The sequence below is a fragment of the Apteryx rowi genome, unplaced genomic scaffold, assembly GCF_003343035.1.
Source record: "Apteryx rowi isolate R43461 unplaced genomic scaffold, aptRow1 scaffold_101, whole genome shotgun sequence".
NCBI classification, from domain to species: domain Eukaryota; kingdom Metazoa; phylum Chordata; class Aves; order Apterygiformes; family Apterygidae; genus Apteryx; species Apteryx rowi.
Window position 1 is genome coordinate 1,943,967 of NW_020447209.1, and position 17,209 is coordinate 1,961,175.

Consider the following 17,209-nt stretch of genomic DNA (forward strand, 5'->3'; position numbering starts at 1 on the left):
GAGGTTCCTCTCTGCCCACCTCTCCAGCCTGTCCAAGTCTCTCTGAATGGCAGCACAGCCCTCTGGCGTATCCGCCACTCCTCCCAGTTTGGTATCATCAGCAAACTTGCTGAGGGTGCACTCTGTCCCTTCCTCCAGGTCATTGATGAAGAAGTTGAACGAGACTGGACCCAGTACTGACCCCTGGGGGACACCACTAGCTATAGGCCTCCAACTTCCCTCCTTTTTTTGTCTGTGTTCAGGTGTTTTGTTAAACAAGAGTGGAACTCTGGAATAGGATGGACTTTTTGTGGTATATTTGTGTAGTGCCTAGCGCTGCAGGGCTCTGCTTTTGCACTAAGAGCTCAAGGAGTGCTGTAATAGAAATATGTGATTGCTATTACATATGACTACATTATTTTGAACCTGCAAATGTGTGCTGAGCACTTAGAGAAAGCTGTGAGGACAATTCCTTTCCCAGGGAGCCAGCAACCTGATTTAGCCAGGATTCAACCAGTGAGAACCTTACTAAGGCAAAATCAAAACAGAGCAGCTGGGAAAGAAAAAGTAAAGTGAACATTAATAGCTGACATGATTACAGAGGTGTCGATAGTCTCATTGGTGTTGTTCCTCAAATTTGTATTTCATTTCCCTTTGATTTCTTACATTGGAGCTGGAAGCTACAATGAGATGTTGAATATGTAAAACAGTTCTCTGCAAAGTACCAGAATGAAACTTATTCCCCAAATCCAGTTGACTTAATTTAAGTATGGGTCCTCATCTCAGGGCAGAACATCACTATTCCTGTAAACCTTCATCAGCATAAGCACTAACATGAACAATGACACGGGCTTGCTCCAGAAATACTGAGCCATTTCTTTGGCCTCTGTTGCCAGAGTTTAGATGAGAGCTGTAAGGGTTAAATCTGATTTGCGTAAGGGTAAGAATATTAAACTATGTTAACTTTCCTCTGATCATCCGTAGTTTAAGCACTCCCTATCCAAACTCTCCTGGTAAAACATCAAAGCCATCACAGGACAAGTCAGACAGTGTCCCCACAAAGGATGATAATGTTGCCTGCTGAATGCTACAGGAAGGAGAGTGAAGGACAAGTAGTGGGTAAAATGAGAGCTGTGATTTTGTGCATTATCAGTGCATTTTACTCTTTCACTGGTGTTTTTATTGTTATTTTCTTTTCAGTTTTGCTTTTGCTTAGTGGTTTAAAAGAGCAGTTTCTTGCCGAGGCTCTTCCCACTGCAGTCAGTGGCAAAAAGTCGCATCGTCCTCAGCAGGAGCAGTCCCCGAGTTTGTCATGCGCGTTCCCCCGGGTTTGCCATAATAAGGCTCCGCTGGCTCACCTTCTTCCGCATGCCTGCGTGTCCATGGCTCCTGACGAGCGCGAGAGGTGTCACGGCCCACAGGGTGCTCTCTGCGTACAAACGGATCCGTCCCTACCTGTGGCTTGCCTGTTCCGTCACGACACTTGACACGCAGCACCTGTCAGATTCTGCTTAAATACATAATAACACCTCCGGCTGAAGGTTATTTGCATTCTGCTGTTGATGTTAGTGTGACGGATTTTTGTTGCAGCATCCATAACTCTGTAGAAATGCTCCATTATTCAATCCCAGCGAGCTAAGACGCTGCCCATTAAATCAGCCAACACAATTGTGGGGCCGTGAAAAGTCACAGCTAATTTGAAATTTTATTAGCTCTCAGCTGATCTTGTTTACTGCAGGAGCAGTCTCTCAAAAGCGGACTGTTGCTCCTGTACGAAACTCTGATCCCTGACACCTTGTTGGAGCTGCATGGTGGTGGTTTAGAGACCTGGAAGCGAGACTGTGTGAGGCTTGAAAGAGGCATGAGACTCCTGCGGTACTTGTGAGCACTTTGTAGCCAGCAAATGCGAGAACCCAAGGAACGCAGGGTTGGTACCTCCTTGCTGCTGGAGGTGAGCTCTCTTGCAAGATAGTAGTGGCTGTGAACATGACAATTAGTTTTTGTGCTGGGCAGGAAAGGGGGGAAAATATGTCACACTCATTTCATCATAATTTAAAGGTAAGATGAAAGGTCTACCTCCCCTAATAAGCAGTGATTACCCAACAGGCACAGTTTTTCCCAGCAGTTAATGCCTGGCTTTGTGCTTTAGGGTCTTAATCCATTCCTAGCAAAGGAGGCTTTCAGGGAAGCTAGAGAGTTTGGACATGGGGGTTTACAGGCAAGGAGGACAGTCACAAAGCCTCTCTTTAGTTAGTTTGCTGCCTTTTGTTAAAAGCTGCCTGTGCCTTCCTGAGTGCTTGGGAGGGAAGGAACATGTCCCATTTAGCCAAACACCTGGGAGRCAGGGTGCTTATTTATGCAAACCTTGTGATTGTCATAACACACCTGGAACAGGTTCACTTTATTTGTTGTTTTTTCTGAAAAGGAAATACTTTTGGCTTGGATCCTGCAACTACTTGTGTGGTGTATACCAGGAAGTGAGAGATAGTGATCCTCCAGTCCACCTGAGGCCCCTATGGGGAGAGGGAGCAAGGCACAGCTCTGAGTCCTCCACATTGATCCCAGTAGAACCAAATTATCAAAACTGTCCAGTTGTGTTGGGTGTCTCCACTTTTTTGCATGCTAGTATTGGTCCATTGTACAGGGCATGATTTTCAGAAAGTGATGGGTCATGAGCAGTGTTGGAAAACCAAGTAATTTTAAATCACGGCAAAACTAGGCCCAGTCCTTCTCTGTAGTCAGAGAGAAGTAGGTCCAAGTTACACACCAATGGTAGGCAGTCAAAATATCCCCTTTAGTACTGGTTCCCTAATTCTTAAGGATGCAAGGCAAAAAGACAGTGAAAGGAAGATGAGAAAATGTGTTTGAGGACACATGAGAAGAGATGAAATAGCTGGATGTAACACCAGTAAGAAATCTGGGAGAAGCCTTCATTTCCCTTATTTTATAGCCAGTGTTAAACAAGCGTCATCCTAGTTAGACCAATGTCCTGTTCCAGGAAGTCATAGATAGCTTCAGAGTTCGGTCTTTTCCGTGAAGCAATTCTTGCACTGAGAACAAGCTGAAAATACATTATAGATAACGGATCTCTAATGAGAATTGTGGTTATTTGATTGGGTTGCACTAGCACTTCAAAGTCCTTTGGGACTAGAGCAGATGTTTTGTGAGCACAGAATAAAAAGGCAGTTTCTGCTCCCAAAGAGTTTGCAGTCCAAGTTAGTGTTTGGAGGAGCTCACCAAAGGGACTGGTGGGCTTGCAGTAATGTGTGATCTTTAAAATGATATAGAGAATCTTTCTAAAAATAGCATTCCAGCTCCACCCACAAGATGTGAGCTAGATGCAGTAATCCCAAAGTAAAATTCTCTGCGTAGTGATGTACGGAGAGGGCAGATTATCTGATCACAGGGGACTCTTCTGGGTTGAAAGTCAAAGAATAATGTTAGCTGAATAAATTGGAGCTGCTTTATCCTAAGCAGCAGAAAAACAACATTTTTCTGCTGAGTCTGGTTGATTTTTTAACAGCGATGTTCTCCTTCATATCAATCCTTCTCTGAAGGGATTTATTCGGAGTCAGTGAGGCAAGGCTCCCAAGGTGACATCCAGAGGTCCTGTACAGCCTAAGTTATTCTGTGGGTCCATGATTCTAAGTTAAAATGCAGCCCACTGATTGTGTTATTTATCAGATGTGGCAATGCAGTGCCAGTGGCTCCCTTTTCACACAGACAGTGACTTCATTCAGCCCGTGGTAATTCTGAGATTGCAAAAGATATTTCATGGTTTTGCACAACGTATGTCCAGCAAAAGAGTTTTATTTTTAGCAGGACTGCCAGCCTGGTTGTTAAGGACATCTCTGTTTATATCGGATGATGAAAATGTCTCAAACATATGAACACATGTGCTGCATGGAAATGTTAAGGAACGCAAGAGAGAGCTTAAAATCTGGCTCAGTGACAGATCTCCAAATTAATTTGTTAATTGAAAAACATCTATGATTGAAGCTGTTTCTAGAGGAGTTCCTTGTAATCAGGTCTTGGATCCAGCCCTACTCAATATTTTTATTATTGTCTTCGAGGATAATGTAAATGTTTGCTGGTAAAATCTTCAGGTGACCCAAAGCTTGGTATGGTAGCAAACAGCGTACACAGATCATTTTGCTACAGAGTGATCTGCCTCACGTGGCTACATGGTCACAATCAAACAAAATGTGTCTTAATGCAGCCAACTGAAAGATAATACCCCTGGGAACGGAGAAAGGATGTTATACTTATGGGTTGGGAAACTGTTAAAAAGCAATGACTCAGAACAGGATTTAGAGGTCATTGGAGATAATTGTCTCAACATGAGTTCTCAGTGCAGTACTGTTGCTAAAAGGCTACTGTGAACCTTGGAAGTATAAAAAAAAACAGAAGTAGGGAAGTGGTCTTGCTTCTGTAGCCAGTATTCCTGCTACAGTTCTGTGTCCAGCCTTGATGCCCATATATAACAAAAGATGTGAGGGCTGGAAAACAAACCTTACCATGGGAAGTTTAATCTCCTCAGCTGTTCAAAGAAAAGGTTGAGAATGGCTTGACTGCTGTGTGTGAAGGAGAGGTATCGGTAACCTTGCAGATAAAGGCGAAACAGGTTCCAATGGTGGGATGTTGGAGTGAGACAAAATTCAACCTTGAAATAAGATGCAGTTTCCTAGCAGTAATTAAGCATTTGAATAGCTTACCGGAGGAAGTGGTAGACTCACTGTAATCAGCTGTCTTTGAAATATGAGATATCTTTCTAAAAGACAGGCTTTAATCCAGTTCTGGGAAAAAAGAAAAAAAGGAACAGCCTGTGTATATGAGAGGCTAGACTAGCTAATCATAGTAGCCTCTTTGACCTTAAAACATATGAATTACTGTAATTCTCTCCAAGCAGGACTTTGAGCCTTCTAGGGAAAGAATTCAACAACACATTTGTTTTCTGATTTCAAGGGGTCATCGTCATATTATGGCTATACCTAGCATAATGGGGCCCCGCTTTTTAAAGTCCATAGCTGTAAAAACATGGTCATAAGTGAGAACTTGTTGTGCTGCATATTTGTGGTCTTGGAGCTACCTGAATTAGGAATCCATGCGTAGATCTTGGGCGACTGGCTTTGCTGTAGCAAACCTTGGGCTGCAAAAGTCACTGAGCCTATGTGCATCTCGATCTTTTGTCTCCGAAAATTTTGCAGCAAATTCTAAGGAGAATTCACCTTTATGCTTTATGAATTTCAAATGTGTTTGTATTTTGACTTCATAGTGCTTTGTGAGATCCTACCTTGATATATTTGCCTTTGCTTTTGATACTGCCTTCCCACATTTGTTTTTGTCTTATTCGGACCATAAAGGTTTGGGGTTTTTTTAATATTTTTCTCTAATTTTATTAATCCATGCAGCTCCCTGAATGCTTTGCTCTTCAAGGGTAGGGAGTCCTTACAACTGTCACTTTATCTTCACTCTTCTGACAGAGCCAGTAAGAGATCGCAGGGCATGAGAAGTCATAGCTGTGTACAATTTCATTATATCTCCTTACAGTTCACTGGAAGGCACCACTTGGATCACTTATGGAGCATGTAATAAAAAGCACATGAAAACGGTATTCAGAGGGGCACATCACTAGTTATGATCTGGCTTGTAGCTTAACTCTTGCTGTTCTCCACATCTCAGACAAAATTGGCCTTTAAATTTTCCAAGCTAAAGAAATACTTTGCCTTGAAACTGCTGTTCATATCAGAGGGAGTTGAGTAACTAAACTCCACTTCAGCTCCTGAGGACCTTAAAGGCTTTCAGAAGTGAGTGAAAACCTCTTTGGTATAGTTACCCCCCACTTAGTCCACACAGGCCTGAAGAGCATTATAATCTGCAGAGGAGTCCGTGGCATTAACCACCTGTACAAAACATTGTCCTGTGCATCTGTTCTTCAAACATTCATCCACTCTTCCCTTCAAAAAGAACATTTCCTTGCTGTCTTGCAGCTTCAGGTCCCAAAACACATTTATGATGTCTGAAATAAAGACAGGGTAATGAAGAGGTATGGTACAGGTGGTACCTACCATCCTCTCACTACAGTGTCTGCAGCCTTAGAAAACGTTATTAATGTGTGGGAGAAAATGACAACATTTTATCTTCCTTCAAATTGTATAGCAACAGGGCTGGCTTGTTGTTTCATGTCTTTTTCCTTTTTTTTTCTTTTTTTTTTTCTAATAGGTAGTTATATATAGGCATACTATATCCATGCAGGTCTTTATTTTGTGAACTGTATCTCAAATTCCATCTGAGTTTTGACCTTCCAGAATCCTGCTGGCCTAATCATCTGCAGCAAGTCATTTTTTTTAATGGGCAAATAAAATATAATTAGTCCTTTTTCATTATCACTAGTCATCAAGAGAAAAGGCAGATGGGTAGATTTTGTGCCTGAGCTGATAAATTTTCGTGGCAATTTTGCAAGGTGTTATAAAGTTGCAGAGATATCAGTGCAGACAAAGGTAAGGATAATGGATGGGATTTTCAAAAGTACTTTTGCTAGGCTAACGCTGCTCCCATTATCATTAATGGCAGATGCAGAGCACTTGTGAAAGTGACTCATTGTGTATGTTTGTACATGTGTATATGGAGCAGATAGTTCATTACACTCTCACCCCCACATAGATAGGAAGCCTTGGGAACATCAGACAGGGCTTTTTGTTCAGTTTTCCTTGTAAGGGCAACCACATGAAATGATCTTGTCAGTGATGTTTTATGGCACTAAAATCTCCCAAGACCAAACTGGTATAAGTCAACAGAATCCTAGTCCATGACATGTAAGCCATCATAAGTACTACAGCAATAATAACAGTTCGGATTCAGATCCTATTTATATTACAGTAAATTCAAAGTAATGCCAATGGCATTAGTGAAAGGACTTCTGATTTTTACTGGTGTGATTGGGATGAAACTGAAGCTCACAGTCTGTAATAACGGCAAACTGGTTTGTTTTATTTCACTATTTCCTTTGAAATTGAAAATATATTATCCTGACAACTCCAAGTCTCATCCCATTCCAGGAGATACCTATCTCTCAGAACAGTTTTACTCTCCACATTCATTTCTTGCTTCCAAGCTGAAATTGCCAATAGGATGTTAGCTGTAAAGGTGGTTCCTCTGATATATAGAGCTCCCAGCAACTAGGCTGAAACCAACCACTCATTTCACATAGGCCTTTGAACAGCCATCACATGGCAACAATTTTCATTCCCTATCAAACAACTGTCTTGTTTGAACGGATGACTTGGAAGTGAAGGGCTCCATATCCCATTACCCAAGACCAAAAACATCCAGTGCCCTTATCTGATGTAAAGGTCCATCTCAACTACATGCTAACAACTTTTATTTCTAAATGTGATGCTTCATCAAACCTCTTCTGAGCTTGGTTTGTATTTCCTTTCCTGTCACTGCCTTTTACCACGCTGTTTGCAATGAAGAGTGGCATCTCAAAATGAACTGGGGATCAGAAAGAGGAATGGGTGGGGAAGCAGTAGCGTTTATGCAGTTGATGACTTGACAGATATGCAAACCTTCATTTTACTAGAGTACATTTGGTAAGCTTTCCTCAAGTGTGTGGCCACTGCTATTATTGTTTTTATTATTAATTTAGTGGTGCTGGAAGTACAAGATTTGTAACCTGGGAGTTAGAGGCCCTCTGTTACTGTGTGTCTGCACAGAAAAAAATTGACGCAGACCAAAAGAGGCTGAATTTCATGGCTTTCTTCACTGCTTAGTCCTGCTGAAAGAGATCCTGATAGTTCTGAGGAGATGCAGTGTGCCTGTGATTTCTGCAGGGAACAGGACCCAAGTACCAAAGTTGTTGTTTTAAGGACAGAAAAAAACTTTGGGGGGCTCTTAAGGTATCTGAGTATCTGAGACATGAAATGACATATCCCAGAATCAACCTCAAACGTGGGGGTTTTATCTTCTAATCTCATGTATATATGTGAGTATTTTCATATATATATATATATATATATATACACATATTAATGTACATTTGATGTTATTTATTGGGGCTTTAGAGAACATGCCTTGTTCTATGCAAGTGTAAATTGGCATTTCTCTTTTGTGCACATTAGAAGGAGCTCTTTCCCCAAAGTCTACAACACTACACGTTGCCATTGCTCTAAAATCTTCCTTACCCGTCTGTAGATGGCCTGGTGGATTGCATGGACCCAGACTGCTGCTTGCAGCCATTGTGCCACGTCAACACACTGTGCCTAGGCTCCCCAGACCCTCTGGATATCATCCAGGAGACGCAAGCCCCCATCTCCCAGCAGAGCTTGCATTCGTTCTATGATCGGATCAAGTTCCTGATCGGCAAGGACAGCACCCACATCATCCCAGGAGACAATCCCTTCGAAGGCGGGTAAGTGAATTTTATTTTTTTCCTCAGTAAGAACTAAAGCCCAAGCTGCCTGGCCATTGTAAGATGTGGAATGGCAAATTGCCTAATAAGGAATGGCAGCAAGAGGCAGGACACAGAAACTGTCATTACCAGTCTCCCAAGTGCTTGTCTATGCAAAGTAGATATCTGATGGATATCGTGGTGGATGTAATTCTGTTGACTGTCCTTCTGACAGTAAGGCATGCACAGCTCAAGAAATTAAAGGGATGGAGACGTTCTTCTGCACTGGTGAATTAGTATTTTCTTTATATGGCATCTCTTACTTTGAACCGTAAAACCTTCCTTTGGTTGTGCTAATCCTGGTAGACCAGTAGAATTTCTTCTGCTTTATTGCATCACCTTTCTTACATTCGCTGCTTTTATGAATCAGCCCATTACAGAGAAGTTTCTTTATCTTCCATCACATATATACCCAGGAATTGTGTCACAGACCACCCATGGATTTTACAAAACAGTGGACAGTCCTCAAAATTAGTGCATAGGTAGGTTGCCTTTAGACCCTGTAGTCACAACATATCTCCAACAGGAATTTTCACTCCCTGTGCAATATGCCTCTGATTTGTTTCTAATAACTTAAGGTTTTGTTTGCTCATCTGCATAATCCTGCCAGCTAGTAAGACAAGACGTTGCTCTCTCAATGCACATGGGCAGTTGCATCTTTTCTGCCTTCTTTCACTTCAAGGAGTGAATGCCATTCATTTAGTAGGGCTCTTCTAGTTGAAGTGAATGTCATTTACCAGAAGTATCCAGTAAACAGCAGCAGCAGATGTTCTTCCATGTTACACAGAGATTTGACAGAGCCAATAGAGAGGGAAACTAGAACTATATTTACAGTGTCTGATAACAGATGACTATTACAGCCCTCTAAAGAACTGGAGAAAATCTTATAGTACAGAGGGGGCCAATAGAGTGATTTCCGATATAAAAAATCAAGTAGAGTATAGGTTGGTTTTAATATTGAGGCATTCTTTCTATCACTCCAATTATCATCAAGAAATGGGAACTGGCAAAGAAATCTTTTGCAGCTCACATCTGTGACTGCATTTCAGCCATTCATTTAAGTACATGCCTGGGTCTCAGGAGAGGTAGCCCTTTCAAAACCATGGGCTTAAAGCAGGACACCGTAATACATACCCTGGGATATGGGATTCTTAGACCATTCAGTGTCTGCTCTGAGTGCTGCCTTTCAGAAATGGTGACCCTAAGCCATGAGGTGGTTCTCAACACTTGGTTTTGAACTCTGTTTAATTCCATCTGATTATTAACCAGTTACTTTCAGCTTTCCTCCACATAGCAGCAAATGGGTTGGCATTGAAAACATACCAGCCCCATGTTCATACAGGTAAGATAATTCAGCACTCACATCTCTGCAGCCTTCTCAGACCCTTCTGCATCTGACCTAATGCTCTTCCATGAGAGGACATTGCCAGCATCCCATGGGTACCACCCTCTGGGCGCTGCTATCTGCAGTGGTCTGCAGGCTGACCTCAGATGCGAGCTGCTTAGAAATATGTCAGTGTCAGGGAGCTCAGCTGATGTGCTGATGTCCCTGATTGCCTTGCTGCCCAGCTCTTAAGAGTCCAAGAAAGCTAACTAAAATGTTTCACATTAAGGCCAAGGAATCCTTATTTAGCAAACAATGGTCTTTTTTGTCAGCATTCTCAAGACTGCAGATTCTGGATCCTGGACAGTCCGGTCTCTTGACTAGATGTTAGCATAGTGAATTCTCCGCTGTCAGTTGTGATTTGTTGCAGTAAAATCAGGCTTTGGAATAGAAAATAGATGATAAACTCTCAGTTTCATTTTCTAGGGTATTTAGGGTCATAATTCCTCAGCTGAGGTCACAGTCAGAAGTCTTTCCATAGAGGACTCTCGTGTCAGAGCCATGTATAGCTATCTTTTTTGATGGGTAGGGAGTTTTGATAGACATGGGTCTGATATCATGTCCATATTTAATGAACTTTTCCATTGACAACTGGAGAACCATAGGAGTCCTCTTGCAAGTATGATAAAACACTTTGCAACCTCTCTTTAAAAGGCTGCTAGCATTCAGCAGCACACAGAAATGGAAGAAAATAATGGGACTTGCCCATTTATACAGTTAATTGCTTCTGGGAGTGCCAGTGGAGGACCAGAAGAAAGTCTGTGCATCATTTAAGTGCCACTTAGATTCCTAAAGGAGTTTCGTGTGTTTCACAGACCTGATGGTACATCTCTGTATAGGACGGAATTACTTACGATGTGTAAATGTCCTGCTAAAGAAAGATTTGGAATTCAAAAGGAGCATCTGCTACCAGAAATGTTTATCTGGCATATAGTTTACTAGAGTGAGGGAATTCAAAGATTCAAATCAATAGGAAGTGTTTTAATGATTGCTTTTCATTATCTGCAATAGAACTAATAAATGGGCCTCCTTGTTCCATATATGTTTAGCAGGAAGACTTGTTTAGTTATAGTGATGATTTATAAGGTTGTCATTCTTAAAATATCAGCATCAGATGTGTATCACTAAATATGGTCTATAGATATGCCACCTCAAACTGTGATTGTATTGCGTCTCTCGAATTACATAGCTGACTCATCATGCGAGCAGTTGTAGATAACAGTGAAGGACCTCAGTAGAAGGTGTATTTTCCTCTGAGACAGGACCATAGCACACACCTGGGGCTTATTTATCTGTTGTATTGCTAGAAGTGCTGTTATTCTTTGCATATGTTAAAAGACATCATGAGTTCTTGTGAGTTCTTAAAGGTCTGGATAAACTGTAATCTGGATAAACTCAATGATTGGAAGTGTTTTCTGGCTACTTAGCTTATCTCTGTAGTTTCACTTGGATATGTGCTATCCAGAAAGCTGAACACTGACAGCTGAAACAGCTGTTACGGTCACCCTAGAAATGGCAAATATCCAGTGGTGTTCAGATGGTGACTTCTCCACGGAGGGGTTAGAACCATTTGGGAGCTAGTGAGTATGGGCGAATGAGACTGACTGCATTTCCACATGTAAATATGTCCTTTCTGCTGTAGCATTCTTGTAGCAGTGCAGAGGTGACATGAGGGGATCCTCTGTCTCCCCTGTGGCTGAGTCGTGAAAAGATGCTCCTTAAGGTCAGTGATTTCAGAAACAACAGCCTGCTCCTCAGGGCCTTTCACTGGAGCAAGTCCAGCGTAGGGCCACAAAGGTGATTAGGGGACTGGAGCATCTCTCTTAGGAGGAAAGGCTGAGAGAGCTGGGCCTGTTCAGCCTGGAGAAGAGAAGGCTGAGAGGAGATCTTATCAACGTGTACAAGTATCTGAAGGAAGAGTGTCAAGAGGATGGGACCAGACTCTTTTCAGTGGTGCCCAGCGACAGGACACGAGGCAACGGGCACAAACTGAAACACAGACACTTCCATCTGAACATGAGGAAAAACTTCTTCACTGTGAGGGTGACTGAGCCCTGGAGCAGGTTGTCCAGAGAGGTTGTGGAGTCTTCTTCTCTGGAGATATTCAAAACCTGCCTGGACGCGATCCTGTGCAACGTGCTCTAGGTGACCCTGCTTGATCGGAGGGCTGGACTAGATGATCTCCAGAGGTCCCTTCCAACCTCAACCATTCTGTGATTCTGTGACACCACTTTGTGGCTGGCTGTTGCATCCAACCCTGCAGTTAGAAAGGAGGTATTTATCACCCCTGGGATGACCACAGAAATGCAGTGCGTTTGCATTCCTTTATGGACTATGCAGAAGTGGCAGCAGAGTGAAGAAGATGACTGAATACCTATGCAGTATATTTCCTGGGCTTCAGAGACACAGCTTAGCTAGCCTTTAGAGAGAACAGCAGTGCAGATCACCTAATGGATACAAATAAATGAATGCCTCGTGACAGCTAGCCTTTGAGTGAATTTATTATTGAATTACACTCCAGCTTTTTAAGAACAAGCTGAGCTGACAAGCTCTCTCACCACTGCAGAAGAAAAAAGAAAGACAATGATAAATTACTCTGATGGATAAAGGTAAAGACCTTGTCTCCTCCAAAATACCAGCAATTATATATTATTCATGTTAGGGAAGAAAAAATAATCATTCCCATATTGAAATGAGTGTTTATGATGATAAAGCAAGTAGCTAAATTAAATTCTGAATGCACAGAATGTCTTTTCACATCATTTTGATGAACAGATAACAAGTACTCTTCTGCTACTTGATCGTTCTTGTATTGATTTTGAAACCACTTACTCTTGCTGTTTGCTTTGTATTTTTAAGCCATTCTTAGTTGTCCATCACCATAAAGAGCGGCACAAGATACAGTGGTGTCAAGTTGTTGACTTTCAAGCAGGACACCTGATATCCTTGTTCTCTCTTGAGGGACAGTGTCAGAAAACTGTCAGAATAGGGTAAAGTCCTGAGCCACAGAGTCTTTTATGTTAAGTGTTGTCATAGGACTAACATGTATCAGAAAACCATATGCAAAATTAGTATTTTCTGTAAAGAATATTTGAAAAGAAATCAGCTGATTTTTAAGTTGATGTGTTTTAGACCTCATCTTTTTATGGCACAGTTTTCATATATCACTTGGTAATGTGCTGCCAGTATTATTAACCCATTCTAATTAAATGGGCAGCTAGAAATAATCAGCTGAGTTATAGTAAAGACACATCAGAGAGCACAATCTGGTATCAGCTGCAAGAGTAGTCCCTTATTACCCTTACGTAAAAGCCTAAGTACTAAAAGAAATAAGTTTTCATGGTTTAAAATTCTGATCAGAATCAAATTTGCTCATTTATTTTTCCATTACTGAGTGATGGGCTATCCCCAGACATATCACTCCACCTCCCTGTGCCTCCCTGTGCAACGTGCCTTACCGATCTAGGTGGTGAGGAGTTTTACAAGCTCTATGAGATACTAAGATGGAAAGGTACACTGTAAAGGCAGTTGTGCAGTATTTTATTATAAATAAATAAATGGATGTTTTTTATTGTCACATTAAACTGCATTGATCCCAAACCCCCTCAAAACCAAAATTGTGAGTATTGATCGTGGCCAAAAAAAACTGAGTCAGGGAAGGGCTAGAGAATAGGGGAAGATCAAAATGGCTTCCAAAATTGGTAGTCCCTCTGGCTCAGTTCTGAGTAATTTAGAAAAAATTTAGGATGCTATAATAATATCCTTAAAAGGAGACATTCAAAGCACCTTTTCTTTTCCTTTCACCCATTTCTTCCCACCCCTGAAGGGATACAGATTCCCCAGAGCAGCTCTTGCTGAGTTCATTTCGCAGTGAAACCGAAGTGCTTTGTCTTTGCTGTACCTCTTACCTTCGGGTTGCTGGTGTGACTTTGATACAGCAAAGTACCAAACACTTCTTTTCTAGCCGTGAAGACAAAGTTAGAGAAAAGTCAAAAAAGCAAAGCTAGCCGGGTATGGATTTCTGCTGATGACTCCTCTGGAGCTGGCGGGTCCAGCCCATGGCTTTGGCCTGGCTCCAGCAGGATCCGGCTCCCTTGGGCTGGCAGCGAAAGAACGTGGGTACAGTGCAGCCGCTGAGCTGCAACGTAGCAGCTCCACCAGTTGGGACAGAGAAAGCTCCACCGGCTTGGAAAGATAAATACTGGACCTGTTTAAGACTGTGTCGTAGATATTAGACACTACTCAGCGATCCTGACAGTGAACATTCATGGCACAGCATGATGCATACGCTCCTGTAACCAGCCTTGAGAACAGGGTCATATTTTTCCCTATTTTATACCAAACTAACACAGCACCTTTTCAAACCATCTCCTTCTCACCATTACTGTCTTCCGAAGGCATCATTTTGCTATTGTTGCTTTCTGCTTAAGTGAGCTACTTATTAGCTACAAATCATAGCTTTTTGAAATATAGGAGAATACAGAGGAATTTTCAAAGACAGCATTTTTTATTTTGGTAGTTATTGCTCTTAAGCACAGGAAAGCATACTTTTAAAACCTATCATCTTTTCACTGTACAAGGCAATACATATATGCCTTTTCAATGTTTGCCTTTTTCCTTTGATTTTAAATTATATAGTATGGCATTATTTCATCTCAAAGTGGGTTTGAGTTGAGGATGGCATTATTTCCTTTTAATAAACTAATGAAAAATATGCAGCTACTTACTTCCACATTGTAGAATTAATATCTGCAGGGTTCTTTGAAAGAAAAGTTTCTATCCATTYGAACGTTTCTTTCCATAACATAGATAGTGTAATCATACTGTAATTATATTCCACTTTTACAAGTGGCATTGAAAGGAAATCCTGTGTACAGTCATTAGAGAAACTGGGATATAGTTTTTAAGAAATATTACAAATTGTTGTATATTTATTACCAAGTGTTCTTTTTCTAGGTTTTCTGGGGCCTTCTACTAGAACAAATCATACTTGAAGAAATTATAAATTCATTCCTCCTCTGTTAATGCACGTTAAACTATTCATTTCCCCTCTCAGTGGGTAATGAATGTTCAAAACTGAAGGAATACCTAAAGAAAAAAGAAGTTGGCATTGTTACTAGGGATAAAATAGTATGCCATGTATATAACCAGCAAAAGAGAGAGGAAACAGAAAATACGAGGAGGAGAAATGGCTAGATAAGGTCAGAAGCAATTGCTTACAAGTTAGACGCTGCCACAYTTCTAATTTTAAACTCTTGGCCCTCAAAATGTAGAGGGAGGCTTCCAGCGCAGTCCAGGGACAAATTAGTTGCCTTGGAAGAATCAGTCAAATGACCTTCATGTTGAGCCCCGCAGGAGCTGCAGAAACCGAGACAGCAGCAAACTTAAAGCAAAGTGGGTCACAACTCCTTATCTTCACTGGAACTTAGGTAGCTGAGTTGTGGCTTCAAACGATGTCTTTCATTTCGCTCAAAACCACCTTTGTTAGCTCTGCTTGAAAAAGAAAGTAAGTACAACTGCAGTTCGTGAGTAGGATCCTCTTGGTGTGTGGCAAGTGTGATTTGGGCATGCTTCCAAAATCAGGCAAGGTAGCTTGTATCAATGCTGCACCATCCAGTACCTAGGATTCAGAGGTCTCRGGTGATTCCCGTGGACCTAGGAGCATGCAGAAAGCAAAACTCAAGCCTCCACAGGTACAAAGGCAAGACTCCTAATGAGTTAAGTACTTCCAGGATTACACAGATGCTGACGGGTGGTTTTAAATTGCACTTTTGGTTTTAGGAGTCTAAACTGTGCCGTAGATGCTGATGTGTTCTCCTGAATCTGGCACATAGATATTTGATTAATGTTTATTCAATATTCAAGGTACGTTCCTCTGAAAAAAGAACAGCCCACATGCCCGTTGTTGTATATTAATCATTGATAGACATGTCTGGCTTGATAACTGTGAGCTGAGTCAGTGGTTCCATTCAATATAGCAACATCACTAGAAACAACATACCTTGTTCAATAGAGAGACTTGATTATTTTGTTACTGCGTAGGGTTTCTTCAAAGACAATATCAGCTCACTGTTGTAATGATTCTCCTGCGGGACTGTGACACATTCGTTCTGCAGAAAGCTGGAGCTTTCTGCCCAAAGCTCTTTGTTGCCTCACCTCCCTGGAAGCTTGCTGACCCCACAGCAGAAGGGACGCTTGAGCACGCTGCAGCCGGGTCAGTGCAAAGTCGGCTTTCCCAGGTGAAACCGCGGGGGAGCCGGTGGGAGCTCATCCTCCTGGCTTTGCACCAATGGGGGTTAAGCTCGGCTTTGCCAGATCAGCTTTGGGGCGGTCACCTCTGCTAACAGCTGAGTCCAAGTACAGTTTTCAACAATTTCAATATATCCAGAARAGTCTGTGCTTTGAGTCTGACATTTGCATGCTAAATTTGTTAAAACCTCATAAATAAAAAATCAGTTTTAAAATCCCAACCATAAACTCATATATTTTATTGAACCATTTTTTTTCATAACTCCTTTGGATCATTACAAAGCTATCAGACAGCTTATATGTAGTTAAAGAACTTTCTCTATGATCATCAGAAAGAGAGCTCATTTTATAATTAACATGTAAATAATGTATTTCTTCTTCTGTCCCACTCAGTTTTCCTTTCACTGTATCTGAAATTCCACAGGAGGAATTGCTTTTATTGTGGGTCTTCTGCAGAGCTGAACACGTGGCCACAGCTAATAAACAAAATAAATACCAGGCCTAAGATATTATAATAATACAGACCTGCTAAGTTCTGTATCTTTTTTTTTTTTTTTTTATGAAGACTTGACATGAATACATTAGTCATCTCTGAAAGTTACTGGGCCATAAAGTCTTTACTTCTCATAGAAATAATGGTTACAGGATCACTTCTGGAAAGTTATTAAATGAGTGTAATTCAGTWTTAGGTGAAAAAATTATCTTGCACCTTATGAGCTACTGAAACCCTGACCTGGATTTTATGGACCTAAAAAGTTAAGAGCCTGATTCCCTTTCCCTGGGCTCTTGTACCATGCAAAAGAGTGTGTTTCTTTGCTTGCACTGGAGTGAGGGAAAGAATCACCAGTTTTTAAAGCATTTCTCAGTCCACAACATTGGGTTTTCACTGAGACTTTACAGTACATCAAGGCTCAACTTTATTATGCATTGCATTTTCTATAAAACTCTATTCTAAAATAMATTCACTTAAATTTTATAGTTGGAATCAGTTTTATAATTTCAAAGATCAGTGTCAGTGTCTTCTCCTCTTCATTTCYTAGTGGCTGAGCACCATTCCTGCATCCTTTATTCTCCCACCTTCCCATTACAGCTCAGCTGAAAAATCTTGGGATGCTAAAACAGTGAGTCAATGAGRTGGAGAGACCCAG

At 41.4% G+C, this 17,209-nt stretch overlaps 1 protein-coding gene across 1 annotated transcript in view; it reads left to right on the forward strand.

Moving 5' to 3' along the window:
* TENM4 (teneurin transmembrane protein 4) overlaps positions 1 to 17,209 on the forward strand; it is a 348,330-nt gene that overhangs the window by 240,837 nt on the left and 90,284 nt on the right. Inside the window, exon 15 of the mRNA XM_026063905.1 lies at positions 8,173 to 8,389. Within this exon, the coding sequence (XP_025919690.1) occupies positions 8,173 to 8,389 (217 nt within the window). The remainder of the gene's footprint in view (positions 1 to 8,172; positions 8,390 to 17,209) is intronic.